Source organism: Gopherus flavomarginatus, chromosome 18 (assembly GCF_025201925.1).
Source record: "Gopherus flavomarginatus isolate rGopFla2 chromosome 18, rGopFla2.mat.asm, whole genome shotgun sequence".
Lineage (NCBI taxonomy): Eukaryota > Metazoa > Chordata > Testudines > Testudinidae > Gopherus > Gopherus flavomarginatus.
The window spans coordinates 22,306,318-22,318,506 of record NC_066634.1 but is presented as its reverse complement, the minus strand read 5'-3'; the positions used below and the strand labels follow the sequence as shown (position 1 = coordinate 22,318,506).

The 12,189-nt window shown below is 58.8% G+C and overlaps 1 protein-coding gene across 2 annotated transcripts in view; it reads left to right on the top strand.

The window, feature by feature from the left end:
• SAMD4B (sterile alpha motif domain containing 4B) overlaps window positions 1–11,027 on the top strand; it is a 36,513-nt gene extending 25,486 nt beyond the window's left edge. For both annotated transcript variants that reach the window (XM_050928469.1, XM_050928470.1), the window contains 10 exons: window positions 1,384–1,623; window positions 2,751–2,860; window positions 3,307–3,393; window positions 3,966–4,272; window positions 5,054–5,139; window positions 5,458–5,576; window positions 5,937–6,132; window positions 7,227–7,350; window positions 7,848–7,931; window positions 8,381–11,027. In XM_050928469.1, coding sequence (XP_050784426.1) covers window positions 1,384–1,623; window positions 2,751–2,860; window positions 3,307–3,393; window positions 3,966–4,272; window positions 5,054–5,139; window positions 5,458–5,576; window positions 5,937–6,132; window positions 7,227–7,350; window positions 7,848–7,931; window positions 8,381–8,409 — 1,382 coding nt within the window. In that variant the 3' untranslated portion in view covers window positions 8,410–11,027. The remainder of the gene's footprint in view (window positions 1–1,383; window positions 1,624–2,750; window positions 2,861–3,306; window positions 3,394–3,965; window positions 4,273–5,053; window positions 5,140–5,457; window positions 5,577–5,936; window positions 6,133–7,226; window positions 7,351–7,847; window positions 7,932–8,380) is intronic.
• Window positions 11,028–12,189: the final 1,162 nt, after the last annotated feature.

Here is a 12,189-nt window from a genome sequence, read left to right as displayed (position 1 = left end):
CCTGCAGAGCAGGAGGAGGTCCCGAAGACCCAGAGCACCACCAGGTGAGTAAAAGTGCCACAGCGGCTGTTGACTCTTTTTTTTAATTGCTCCCCCTGTTCCCTTCGGGTAAGTAAAAATTAAAAAGTCACCAAGAAATTGACAAGATGCACTTGGGCTCAATGGGGGAGCCGCCGCTACCCTGCTCCCCCCCAGCTATGCTACTGACCCCAGCCCTCCACCCCAATAACTGCCTCTACTTCTATTAAAGAAACAGGAGTGATTATTAAAGCTAATCAAATGTAGTCATCCCTTCTAATCACTTTTTCCTTCCCTTTCGTCTCCTCCTCTCCTGTTGGGGCGATTCCTGGTGGATTTCCCTCCCTGCAGCCCCCAGCGCTCTGGTAGCTGCCAGAGGAGTGGGAGGGGGGGAAAACGTGTGTTCTGTTCGCACCGAAACAGGAACAACACATCAAAATGGAGGCAGCTAAACTTGACTTACCAGAGTCCCCTTTGACTTGAAAGCTGGCTCTGAGGGTGTGCCCGGGGTTTGTAAGACTTCAGGGGAAATACCAGCTGGGTCCCAGATCGGCGACTAGCTCTGGCCGTAGCTGAAACTTACAGCCTGGATCCGTTGGCCAAACCGGGCTCTGCCTTGCTCATGTGCCATCTCCCTGCTTGGTGTTAGCTAGCGCCTTGGCAGTCCCCACAGGGACACTCGGATAGTGGGAGATCTGTGGCGAGGGATGGGGGCAGAGCTGTCGCTGGGGGTGGAGGATATCTGCCTCTTTTCATTGCCGCCAAATACAGCAGGGAGACAAGACGGGGGTTGAGCTGCTCCCCAGCTACTTCACGATGCTGGGGAAGCAGACGGAGCAGCGAGCAGTGCAGACGGCAGGTCAGTTCAGACGCAACCCCCCTGCCCAGACTGACCCTCCTAAGCCCTTTGCTGCTGTTCGTCCCTCTGCACGGGTGACTGCCAAAAGCGTGATCAAGTGGCTGGTTCCCCCTATAAGTGTGGGTTTGGTTCTCACTTGCGCTGTCGATCCTCTGCATGCCCTAGAGCAGGCAGCTTCCCGGAGCGGGGTCCTGACTCCTGCTGCTCAGTTTCATCAAGGGCCTTGGATGAAATGCACCATAACTGTGCAGAGAATTCTGCCCATCTGGGGGAGCCTCGCTGGGGGGGGGCAGGGCCCATTCTGGGGCCGTATCCTGAATGTGGAGAGGAGGAGCCTGGCTAAAAAACACTTCCCGAGTGCCAGGCTGCCCTGACTTGTAGGTGGCTGATCTCTCCCCTCTCTGCCCGCCTCTCAGAGGCGTGAGGCTCATCCTCCCTGGTCGATCTGTAGGATGGGAGATCCGGACCCAATGTCGTCATGTTAATTCTCTGCCCTTCTCTTCCAGCTCTGCCCTGCCAAATCCACCCCAGCCCGCTCAAGCGTTCCATGTCCCTCATCCCCACCAGCCCGCAGGTCCCCGGCGAGTGGATGAGCCCCGACGAGCTGTGCGCCCGGCAGGCTTTCATCCCGGGGGACCACGCGCCCCTGTCCCCCCAGAGCAGCGTGGCCTCCTCAGGCAGCGAACAGACAGAGGAGCAGATTGGCAGCCGCAACACCTTCCAGGAGGATGGCAGTGGCATGAAAGGTACGGCTGGGGGAGGCACTGTCGGCCCGTGCTTGGAGGAGGGGACCCCAACTGCCTCGCTCTGCTGGCCAATCCCGGGAACGCCAGGCTTACATGCTGGATCAGACCCCTGCCTCTGCAGCCGTAACTGGGGGGTTCCTAGCGATTTGACCAGGGCTGCTAGGCCGGGGGCTGGAGGGAACATGAGCAGCGGTAAGCAAGGGGGATGAGCCTTTCCTCTGTCTGTGACGAGTAGAGCCCTGCACGTATACAGAAATTTGGATCCACATCTGATCCGCATCGGCCAGTATCAACCCGTGATCCGCTAGCCGTTTTTTAACTGGATCCAGCCCTGCAGCGGCAAGCGAGGGAGCGGGAGGGGTCTTGCAGGGAAGAGGTGGGGTGCGGTCTCAAGAAGGGGCAGCGCAGAGGGGAAGTTGGGGGTGGGGGGGGCACATCGAGTGCTGCTCCCAGACAATCACAAGCTATGGCACACGGCAGCAGCGGTGTGTGTGGTATCACGGGGAGGGGGAAGGGTTGGGCCAGAGGACTGGGACTGGGAGTGCGGCCAGTGCTCCTGGGCCAGGCCATGGTGGGGGATGCTGGCGCTGCCCGAGGGGCCTGAGCTGCTGGACAGGAAATGGCACTGTGAGCGGGTGCTGGACAGCCCTGACACTGACCTATCGCTGGCCCCAAGCACACAGCACCCCCTGGGCTGCTCGAGCTGGACACCGCAGGCCAGGTGCCACCCAGTGAGTAGTGCTCTGCACAGTTGTATCTGCAGCCAATCCACTATCTGCAAAAATGGTCCACAGATATGAAGCAGGAATCCATGGATTTTCAGGGCTCTAATGATGGGAAACTGCTGTGGGTATCAGCCAGCCTTGGTCTGTAATCTAGTACCCCCCCAAAAGATGGTCGAATGCCCTTCCAGTACCCTCTCTTACACATGCCCCTTGTCACCTGAGAAGGCCCTGCCTTGAAAGGGGAATGTTCCTCTGGCTCTGGGGAGCCCCAGAGTGGCCGGTGCGTAATGCCGGCGGTCCCGGGAGCTGTCTCCATCCTGCGGCCGCAGAAGGTTCCCCAGGCCTGGCCGGTGAGTGGCTGCCTAGGTCACACTAAAAAGCCGGTCTCTCCCATCTCCGCAGACGTCCCCTCATGGCTGAAGAGCCTTCGTCTGCACAAGTACGCGGCCCTCTTCTCCCAGATGACGTACGAAGAGATGATGACCCTCACAGAGCAGCATCTGGAGTCCCAGGTGAGGAGGGGACAGCAGTGTCCCAGCCTCCACTCGACCGTGCGCTTCCTGGGGGCAGCAGCCACCTGGCGGGGGGTGCTGTGGTGTCATAGGACATGTCTTCCACAGATTTAGGGGGCTGCTCCGGCATCCGCCAGCTGGGAAAGGGCTCTTAGGACTGCATAAATGCATGGGCACCCATCACTGTCCCCATAGCTCCTGATTTGAGCCGATTGCTAAATTCCAGGGGCTTCTCTGGATACCTCCAGCCTAGAACCTGAAATTCCCACCTACCCATGGGGCAAATACCACGGAAGAGCCCTGAGTTCCTTTCGGACTGTGTGGCACCCAGGGGGCACCTGCGGCTGGGACCTGTTCCCAGGTCGTGTCTCTGAGTCTGTAAGGTGTGGGGGTGGCTGCATCCGTGGCTGTTGCCTTAGCTCCCACGTCTCTTCCTTCCTGCACAGAATGTGACCAAAGGAGCCAGGCACAAAATTGCCCTGAGCATCCAGAAGCTGCGGGAGAGGCAGAGCGTTCTCAAGTCTCTGGAGAAGGTAAAAGACCCACCGGCTTCCCTTGCGAGGTCTGAGCTGGAGGCCTTGGGATCAAGGCAGCCAGACCCGGGGTTGATTCCTGACTCTCTTCCTTAGGCCCCTTGAATCTCCCATCTGTAAATCGGGGGTCTCAGTCCTTACTTAGGCTGTGAGCTTATTGGGATCTGTGCCTCTTGGTCGGGGCCTGCACTACACCTGGTGCAAAGGGGGGGTCGGGCCTCAAGGTGCTACTGGAATTCACGTCGTGGCAGACTGCACCTCTGAACCACAGCCAGGCGTGGCCTGCGGCACAGCAGCTGGGGGAGTTTGCTTCGAGGCTGCCGGGGTTAAAACCCAAGATCTTGGGGCAGGTGCCATGCACGGCAAACAGGATTGTGTGGCTGCGAGTCCTAGATTACCTACCACAGGGCTGCTGGGACTCGAACCTGTGATCCCGGGTGCTCTGAGCCTGATGCTTGGACCACTGAGCCCCTTGGTCCTTTTTGAGACGTGGGGCTGCCCTTAATTTTTCATGGCATCTTCCCCACCCCCTTTGCCCTTTCTTCCACCCCCTTTCCCTGGCCCCTCTGCAGGACATCCTAGAAGGAGGTAACCTGTGGAATGCACTCCAGGAGCTCCAGCAGATAATCATCACGCCCATCAAAGCATACAGCTCCCTCCAGGCCATGGTCACGCCCAAGGAGGGGCAGCAGGCGGTGCCGGAGCGCCACGGAGCCCCCAGGCCGGGCCTGGACAAAGCCACCAACGGGGCAGAAGACAAGGAGCCTGCAGTGGACGGCTTCCCGTCCCAGACGGCCTCCCCCTGCGACGGGGAGTCAGCCACGGCACCCATCGCGGAAGGGGACATCCCGGGGCAGTTCACTCGGGTGATGGGGAAAGGTAAGGGCATCCCCATGCCCAGTGTCCAGTCCAGAGGGCACTGCCTTTTCCTCAGGGGCATTCAGGGAGCCCGTTGTGGGGGTCCTGGCGTGCTAGAGGGAGCGCTACTGCTTCTCTCCCAGATGGGGGCGGTACAGATTCGGGGGCATGCCCTCGTGTTGGCATCTGTGGCTGGGGCTGACTGATGTCTCCAGCCCTGTTTCAGGTGTATGGGTCCCACTGACTCCCACTTGGTGGGGCAAGGAAGCTGGATGACTTATCCCACTGTCGGGGGAGGGGGCGGGAGCTGGGCTCAGGACGCCTGTGTTTTCTGGCAGGTAGAGGAAGGTTGGCTGTGTGTGTTAGGCACAGGACACCTGGGTTCTCTTCCTAACTCTGGGTGGTTGGGAATCCTGGCTTCTATTCCTGGCTAGGGGAGGGAGGTGGGGTCTAGGGGTTAGAGCAGGGGGGCGTGGACCCGGGTTCTATTCCAGTTGGGTGGGGCGTGGGGTCTAGTGGTGAAAGCAGGGGAGGGGCTGGGAGTTGGGACTCCTGGGTTCTATTCCTGGCTGGGGGAGGGAAGTGGGGATTGAATGGTTAGAGCAGTGGTGGGACTGGGCAGGACTCCTGGGTTCTTTCCAGCCCTGCTCCTTGTTCACCGCTTGTCTTTGGGCGAGTCCCTTCTTTGAGCTGCAGCATCCCCCTCTGCTGACCCACCTCCCGGGGGCATGATGCTGAGCATGGGGCGGAGGGGAGATGCTCCGGAAGGGCCTGGAGAGTAACCCCTCTGCTCCCCTCGCAGTGTGCACGCAGCTGCTCGTCTCCCGGCCTGACGAGGAGAACATCACCAGTTACCTCCAGCTCATAGAGAAGTGCCTGACTCATGAGGTATCGTCTGCATGGAAACCTCCCTCTGATCCTGGGAGCGGGGGCTGCTGGCTCCCCTCAGAACCCCTGGGTTCTGCTCCGCCGTGCCCAGCAGCCCAGGCCCCAGGGCTGTTGAACTGATCCAAGCAGGTCATTTAAGGACCACCCCCTCCCCCACTCACTGCCTCCACACCCACATCTGCTTTGGGCTGAATGTGTGCTCGAATCCCTCCACTCTCCATAGCAAAGTGCCCCCTCCTCCCCGCGGCTGCTCCCGCCCCCTCCCTATGTCCCGGTGCCAGCCCAGCGTCCTGACGGCGCTGTCCCTGTGCGCCGTAGGCATTCACGGAGACGCAGAAGAAGAGGCTGTTGTCCTGGAAGCAGCAGGTGCTGAAGCTGCTGCGAGCGTTCCCCCGGAAGGCCGTGCTGGACATGCAAGGGTACCGCCAGCAGAAAGGGTAGGTGTGGCCAGTGTGCAGGGCTCAGCTGTGGAATGGCATGAAGGCTGCAAGTACGGAGGGGTGGGGGGGACAGTGCTGAATAACACCCCCTGGGCGATCTGGCTAGACAGTATGGCCCAGTGAATCAGGCTCTCCAGGACCTGGATTCCGGCCCCAGCTCTGCCTTGATGTGTGACTTAGGCTGCCTAACCCGAAATTCTAAGATGTGTGGGCTGCTGTGGGAGGGGGCGCTCCAAAGACCTGTCCCACGTGAAATTAGGATGGGGGGTGTCAATCCAAAGGGATGCAGCAAGTAGCTAGAATCTCTGGTGACTTCAGAACAGTCCTTTATTTGTTTTGCCTTTTCCCCTCCCCCAGGTGGGCTTTTGGTTCCAACTCTCTCCCCATAGCTGGATCTGTGGGGGTGGGCGTTGCACGCAGAGGGCAGCGGCCGTTCCAGATGCCCCCTCGAGCCATGCCCCCGAGCCGCCTGGGGCTGCTGAGCCCAGCGGGGATTGGAGGGGTCTTGCCCCGGCATGCACTTACCAGCCCCATCGGGAGCCAGGGACGACAGGTGAGTTCGGCGGGGCGAGTGGTGTCGCCGGAGCCACGGGTGTGGGCCGATTTCTCTAACCAGACTCCCCCCTGGCTCTGGCTGAAGCACCAGCTGAGCCGAAGGGATTTTTACAATGAACAGGAGCAGTGGGTGCCAATCGAGAAGGATTCATTTGTCTAGGTCAGCAGGTTAGAGAGAGAAATGTCTAGGTCCATTAACACAGGGCTGGGAGGGGACGGGTCCACTGGGGAGGGCTGAGAGCCAGGACTCCTGGGTTCTATCCCAGCTCTGGGAGGGGAGTGGGGTCTAGTGGTTAGAGCAGGGAGGCTGGGAGCCAGGACTTCTAGGTTCTATTCCCACACCAGCCATTGGATTCTCCATCATAGTCTCTCCGTGCCTCAGTTTCTCCATGTCACTATGGGGTTAATAGATCTGCTCTGCCTGCCAGGGGGCATGTGAGGACAAATACATTAAAGATTATGAGGTGCTTGTGTATTACGGTGACCAGATAGGTATCTTAAATGAAACTGGGAGCTAGGACTCCTGGGTTCTATCCCCAGTGCTAGTGGTTAGAGCAGGACAGACCTGGAGGAAGGAGGACTCCTGAACCCCATTCCTGGCTGTAGGAAAGGAGTGGGATCTAGTGACTAGAGCAGGATAAATTGATTGCCGCTCCCCCCTTTTTTTAAATGAATTTCTGCTCTCCAAATGGCCTGGTGGGGTTCCCTGTTTGCGGGAGGGAGAGTTAAGAGCTGCTCTGTGAGGTCGGAAAGCTGGGTTCTCTCTGCCGGCCCTAGGATTGCAGAATCGAGCTGGGCTCTCCCCTTGCAGTGCCACCTCCCCGCCCCTGGGGCGCCAGAACCTTCCCCCTTGTGCAGAAGGGCCTTGCGACTTGCTCGGGCATGGGAGCCCAGCCCCTTCTCCCAGCGTGGCGTTAGCCCGCTGTTCCTTCCAGGGGGCCGTGACTTGGTGCCACCCCGATCCTTGGCTGCTGTTGAACGTTGTCTCTGGGTCCCCCGTGTGCCAGGCTGGCGCTGGTGAGCCTGGGGGATCCAGCTGCTCTGGGCTGGGCTCCTGCATCCTCTATCCCTGTCTTTCCCCTCTCTCCGCAGAACCTGTGGTTCGCCAATCCCGGGGGCAGCAACAGCATGCCCGGCCAGAGCCGCAGCTCGGTCCAGCGCACCCATTCGCTACCCGTCCACACGTCCCCGCAGGCCATCATCATGTTCCCCCAGGGTGAGTAGCCGGGTCGCTCTCCTGGTACTGGCCCTTGGCAGACTCAGGACAGGAGTTGTTCTGCCCAGCTCAGGCTGGTGGGAGGCCGTCTGCCGCCAACTCGTTCTTCGGCTGTTTGGACTGTGGGATGTAAGCCTGTCGTGCTCCTCCCCAGAGCACGCTGCACGTGTTGGCAAGCAGTGTCCATCTGCTGCAAGTCAGGACTCCTGGATTCTCTCTCTGGTACTGGGAGGGGAGTGGGTTAGGGGAGTTGGGGCTGGGACCCAGGACTCCTGGGTTCTATTCCTGGCCCAGTCATTGGGTTCTCCATCACAGACCATTTTTCTGTGGAGAAGGTAGCGGCACACAGGTTAATAAGGGGATGAGGCTCGAAGCTGCCACCTTGCTGGGTGGGCCAGGGTGGTCACATGAGTGCTGCGTGAATCCAGTTTCCATCACCCACCAGGGAGTGTGGGAGCCATGTGGCTAATCCCCTTCCTCCACCCCCCCCCCCATAGATTGTCAGATCCCCGGAACAGACCTGGAGATCAACCCCACGCTGGAGTCGCTGTGCCTGAGCATGACGGAGCACGCGCTAGGCGGTGAGATGCGGGGTCAGCCCCGGAAGGGGAGGATGTTCGAGGGGGAACAAGCCAGCAGATCCCCGGGAGGCGGAGATGGAGCCCAAACCCTCCCCTTGACCCCGCCCCGGGGTGGGCGACGCTCTCACAGCCCTAGATTTCAGCCAGACGCATGGGGCGCATGTATCTAGCGGTGACCTTGTCGGCAACGGGGCTCCTGTGGCGGAACCCAGCATGCAGCTGGGCATAGTCGGCAGTGAAACCCTGGGCCGAGACCTCCCGCTACTCTTGACGTTTGGGGGGGCCCAGTGAATTCTTGGCTTCTCGCTTGTGACTGGAGCCGCCACCAGGCACACGGAATCACCGGCCCCTTATGAACCCCCTTGGCCCGAACCCAGCCACGGGACGACAACTCGTCCCCTTCCACCTCAACACTCAACGCTCTCTGGGCCTGTTTTCTCTCCTAACAGATGGCACCGACAAGACCTCCAGCATCTGACCAGCCTCGGGGATCCGTGGTTCCTGAGAAGCTTTAGGGGGTTCTCTTTATTTTTTGGGGGGGTGCTTAAAGGGGTGGTTGAATCTTCCACCCCATCCCCCTCCCGCCCTCCCCCAGCGTTTGCCATCAGCTCCGCCTGGGCGAGCGGGTTGGAGGAAGCTCTCACTACAATCTTACCATCTTATACGTTCTAATATTTTTCTACTTTATTATTACTTTAACTATGGTTTAATACTGAGCTGCATCCTGTAACTCCCAGGGTAACGAAGCCAGAAGCAGCAGGATCTTGGGTCACGCATGTGTGTGTGTCTCTTCCCACCCCCACCCACCCCGCCCACCCGTTCTCAGCGTGGGGAAAAAGAAAGCTGAGAGTGAGGAGTGGAGAAGGAGAGAGAGCGCGTCTCTGATTCACTTTCCTCCCCTCCCCACCCCACCCCAGGGCAGGACGGCCGCTCTTGGCCACGAAAGGCACCAGGGGGCTAACCTGGCGAGCTGGTTTCTTCCGGGTTAGCCCCCCCACACCTGCTTTTCGCGCCTGATCCCTGCGATGGGGGGAAACGCCTCCACAGATGGGGGCCAAGAACTCTTCTGGAATTGTTAAGTGCCTGTAACTCCCCACCCCACCCCTGTGATGACCTGGGGGCGTGGCCTTTGAAGGAGGGCCACGCCCTCCTCCATAAGAGGGTGGCTGGGGGCGTGGCCTTTGAGGGGGTCCGTGCCCTCCCCCATAGGGCAAGCGGTGGATTCAGGGAAAGAAGCCACACCCCAGAGAAGGGGTGTTGAGCTGGGGCTGAAGAGTGGGGGTGGGGGTGATGAGGATACTCGGGGGGGAGAGGGGTTGGCGCATTGGAGGGTATTTAACCCTTTGGGCGTCTTCTCTGGGGGGGATGCACCCCAGGAGGGAATTATAAAGCTTCTGTGATTGGAGCATTAGAAGGTTGGTGGGTGTTGGTGTGTGGCTGCATCTGGGGCCCTCGAGAGTCAGCTTGGTTGATGGGTTCCCCCCCCCCCGCCATGTGTGCCCCCGGCAGAGGCTGGGAAGGCTCCACCCGTACAGGGCAGACCCACCTGAATGAATTGGCGGCTCCCTCCTGTTGGGCTTTGCCTGTGGGTCGCCTCTCCCTGCCTGGAGCTCGTCTGTGTTGGCAGCGCCATCAGACCAAGCTCAGGCAGCTGGGTTAGAGCGCCCCTTCCTGGTCGGGGGCTGCAAAGCACGCAGCTGTGCGGCAGAGCAGTGCGGGGCTCTCACGATGCTAATGAACTGAGAAAGGGCTTGATGCGGGGGGTTGTTTGCAAACCCCTTTGGGGTGGTCTGGCAGACACATGCCCCCCTGGGTTTAGGGGGTGGCGGGGACAGAGCTTTTCCTTAAATGCCTTCATGGGGGTGTGAGGGGAAATGAGAATTGAGCTCTGCTGGGGGGAGGAGGGGGGATGCTCAGGCAGGAGCAAGCCCTCCCCTAAGCCCCAAGCTTTGTGTGTGCGTGTGCATGTGTGTAAAACAAAAAAACACTACGTGGGCTGGGGGTGGGAGGAGCCTGTGGGCAGGGGGTGGAGCCTGTGGGCAGGGGGTGTGGCTTTTACCCATCCCAATGCCCGTTTTGATTGGATTAACCTATTTTTTTTCCTTCTGATTTGCGACTCTTTTTTTAAAAACAAATAGATTCAAAAGCTTCCAAATTTTCCCTTCCCCGAGCTCTGCTCCCACGAGGCGCTGAAGGGCGCGGGCCCAGCTGTGGGAAAGGGGCCCCCGTCTCTCCACCACCTTGCGCCATCACTGATAGCTGGGCAACGGGAGGCGCAGATGACGCCGTTTCAATGGGAGAGCAGAACTGGCGCAAAGGACTGCGCCGCGTGGAGAACCGGGGTCACCCCGAGACTTGTGGTATCCTCCAGGCGTTCAGGGGCAGCAGAGGGGATCTGGGGTGAGGGTCACACTAGGGATTTGAGGGGGGCAGGGGAGGACTGGGCTTTACAAGGGCCCTATGGATTTATTTGTGGGGGAGAGGGGAACAGGGTCCTGCCAAGACCTAGGTACAAGTTTGTCTTTTTCCAGAAAGATGCCCTGGGACAAAAAGTCCCCTGTCTCCTTGGATCTCTCTGCAGCGTGGGGGGAGACGCATGCCCCAAAGCAGATGACCCCCCACAGGCTGAGCCCCTCCTGTTGGTACAAAAGAAATTCTCAGCCCACCCCCCAGACCTGTTTAAATGTTAAAGGCCTTTCCAAAGTATATACCGCATAGTAGTGTGTACAAAAAAAAGCCCCACCCCCAAACGGGGCAACCCCCCCCAACCTATTTCTACAGTAGAGAGACAAGGTTCCTGTTTCAGATAGAAATGTTATTTTAGATACATTTTATTATGAATAACTTTTGTTATGACTATGGCTGGTAACCATGAATACGTTATTAAAAAACAAAACAGAAAAAAAAAACTTTACAAAAAAAAAAAAAACAACCAAAAACCAAACCCGGCAGCCCGTGTTCACTGGCTCTTTGTCTCGCTGCGTCCCACCTCCCGCTGTCTGTCCATGTGAAAGAACCTGCCCCCGAACCAAATACGAGACCTCCCCATGGAAACACCCCAAAACCCTCTCTGATAAAGTTGTACTTATTTTGTAACCCTGCTTTTTATTCTTGATTTGTTCGGTGTGGACGGGTGTATTTCTTTACAAAGGTAAGAGCCAGGATGGGGCAGCTGGCCCAGTGGTTAGAGCGCTGGTGAGCGGTGGTTTGCTACTTAAACACCTGGAGCACTCTGGGCTGGAAGCTGTTACGCCCCTGGCTCCCACAGGCAGAGATCTGGGCACCATCAGGTATTTTTAAACCCAAGATTTTGAGGCCTTTGCTAGCGGGGAGGGCAGGGCACTGACTATTTTGTTCCTTCCCTATGCAGGGCAAGCGCTTAGGGAGCGGTAGGAGGGACCCAGATGTGGCACAGCTGTTTAGGTGAATCCTGTCCGGTGTGCCTGGCTTTCCACCACCGCCTGCCCCTTCATGCCAGAGGCTGTGCTTCTCTGGGACCCGTGGGCACCGCTGGGGGCCAGCTTGGCTTCCCAAGAGGAGAGCCAAGGCCGGCTCCTTGAGGCAGCAGCATCTCTGCTCACGTGTGAGGCATAACTCTGGGTTTTTCTCCTCTCCATGATCCTGAGCTTCTTTCTCTCTGCAATAGCCGGTGCCAGGCTTCTGTGCAGACGCCCCCAGCTCTCGGCTACTTCATCCAAACCGTCTTGGGGTAGAAAATGGGGGTTTCGACAGTGATTTCCTCCTCACCCCCCTTCTAACAGTTTGCAGGCAAAGTTCAGCTTTGTGGGGTCAGAAAGATGGGTGTTTTTGAGGGGCTCGCCTGCCATCGGCCCCAGGTGTCATTGTCCTGCTGCAGCAGGTCCCCCTTTCCTCTGGTGCTGGGATCTGTTGACTGAACTACATCCCCCACTGTGCACTGCTGGCAGGGACTCTGGTGCATTGTGGGAAATGTAGTCTGAGCCAGGGGAATGGACAGGTCCCTGAGTCTTGCTGGCAGGCTGTTGGCACCAAATTATTGGAGCTTCCAGGTGTGTGAGCAGGGACTGATGAGGCTGTAACGAGGGGTCCTTGGGCAGAACCCCTCTACTCTTCCCCCTAAGCTGAACCTTAGCCCCCCGCCGCCCCTCAGCTCTGCCTCCAACGGGGCCCCTTTCTGCTGCGTCACGCCTGCTTGCTGGGGTGGTCCGTCCCCCTTCAGCACACGTGCTGATCAGCCCTGGCTGGCATCATGTTCAACCATGGGAACTGATTCTGGGTT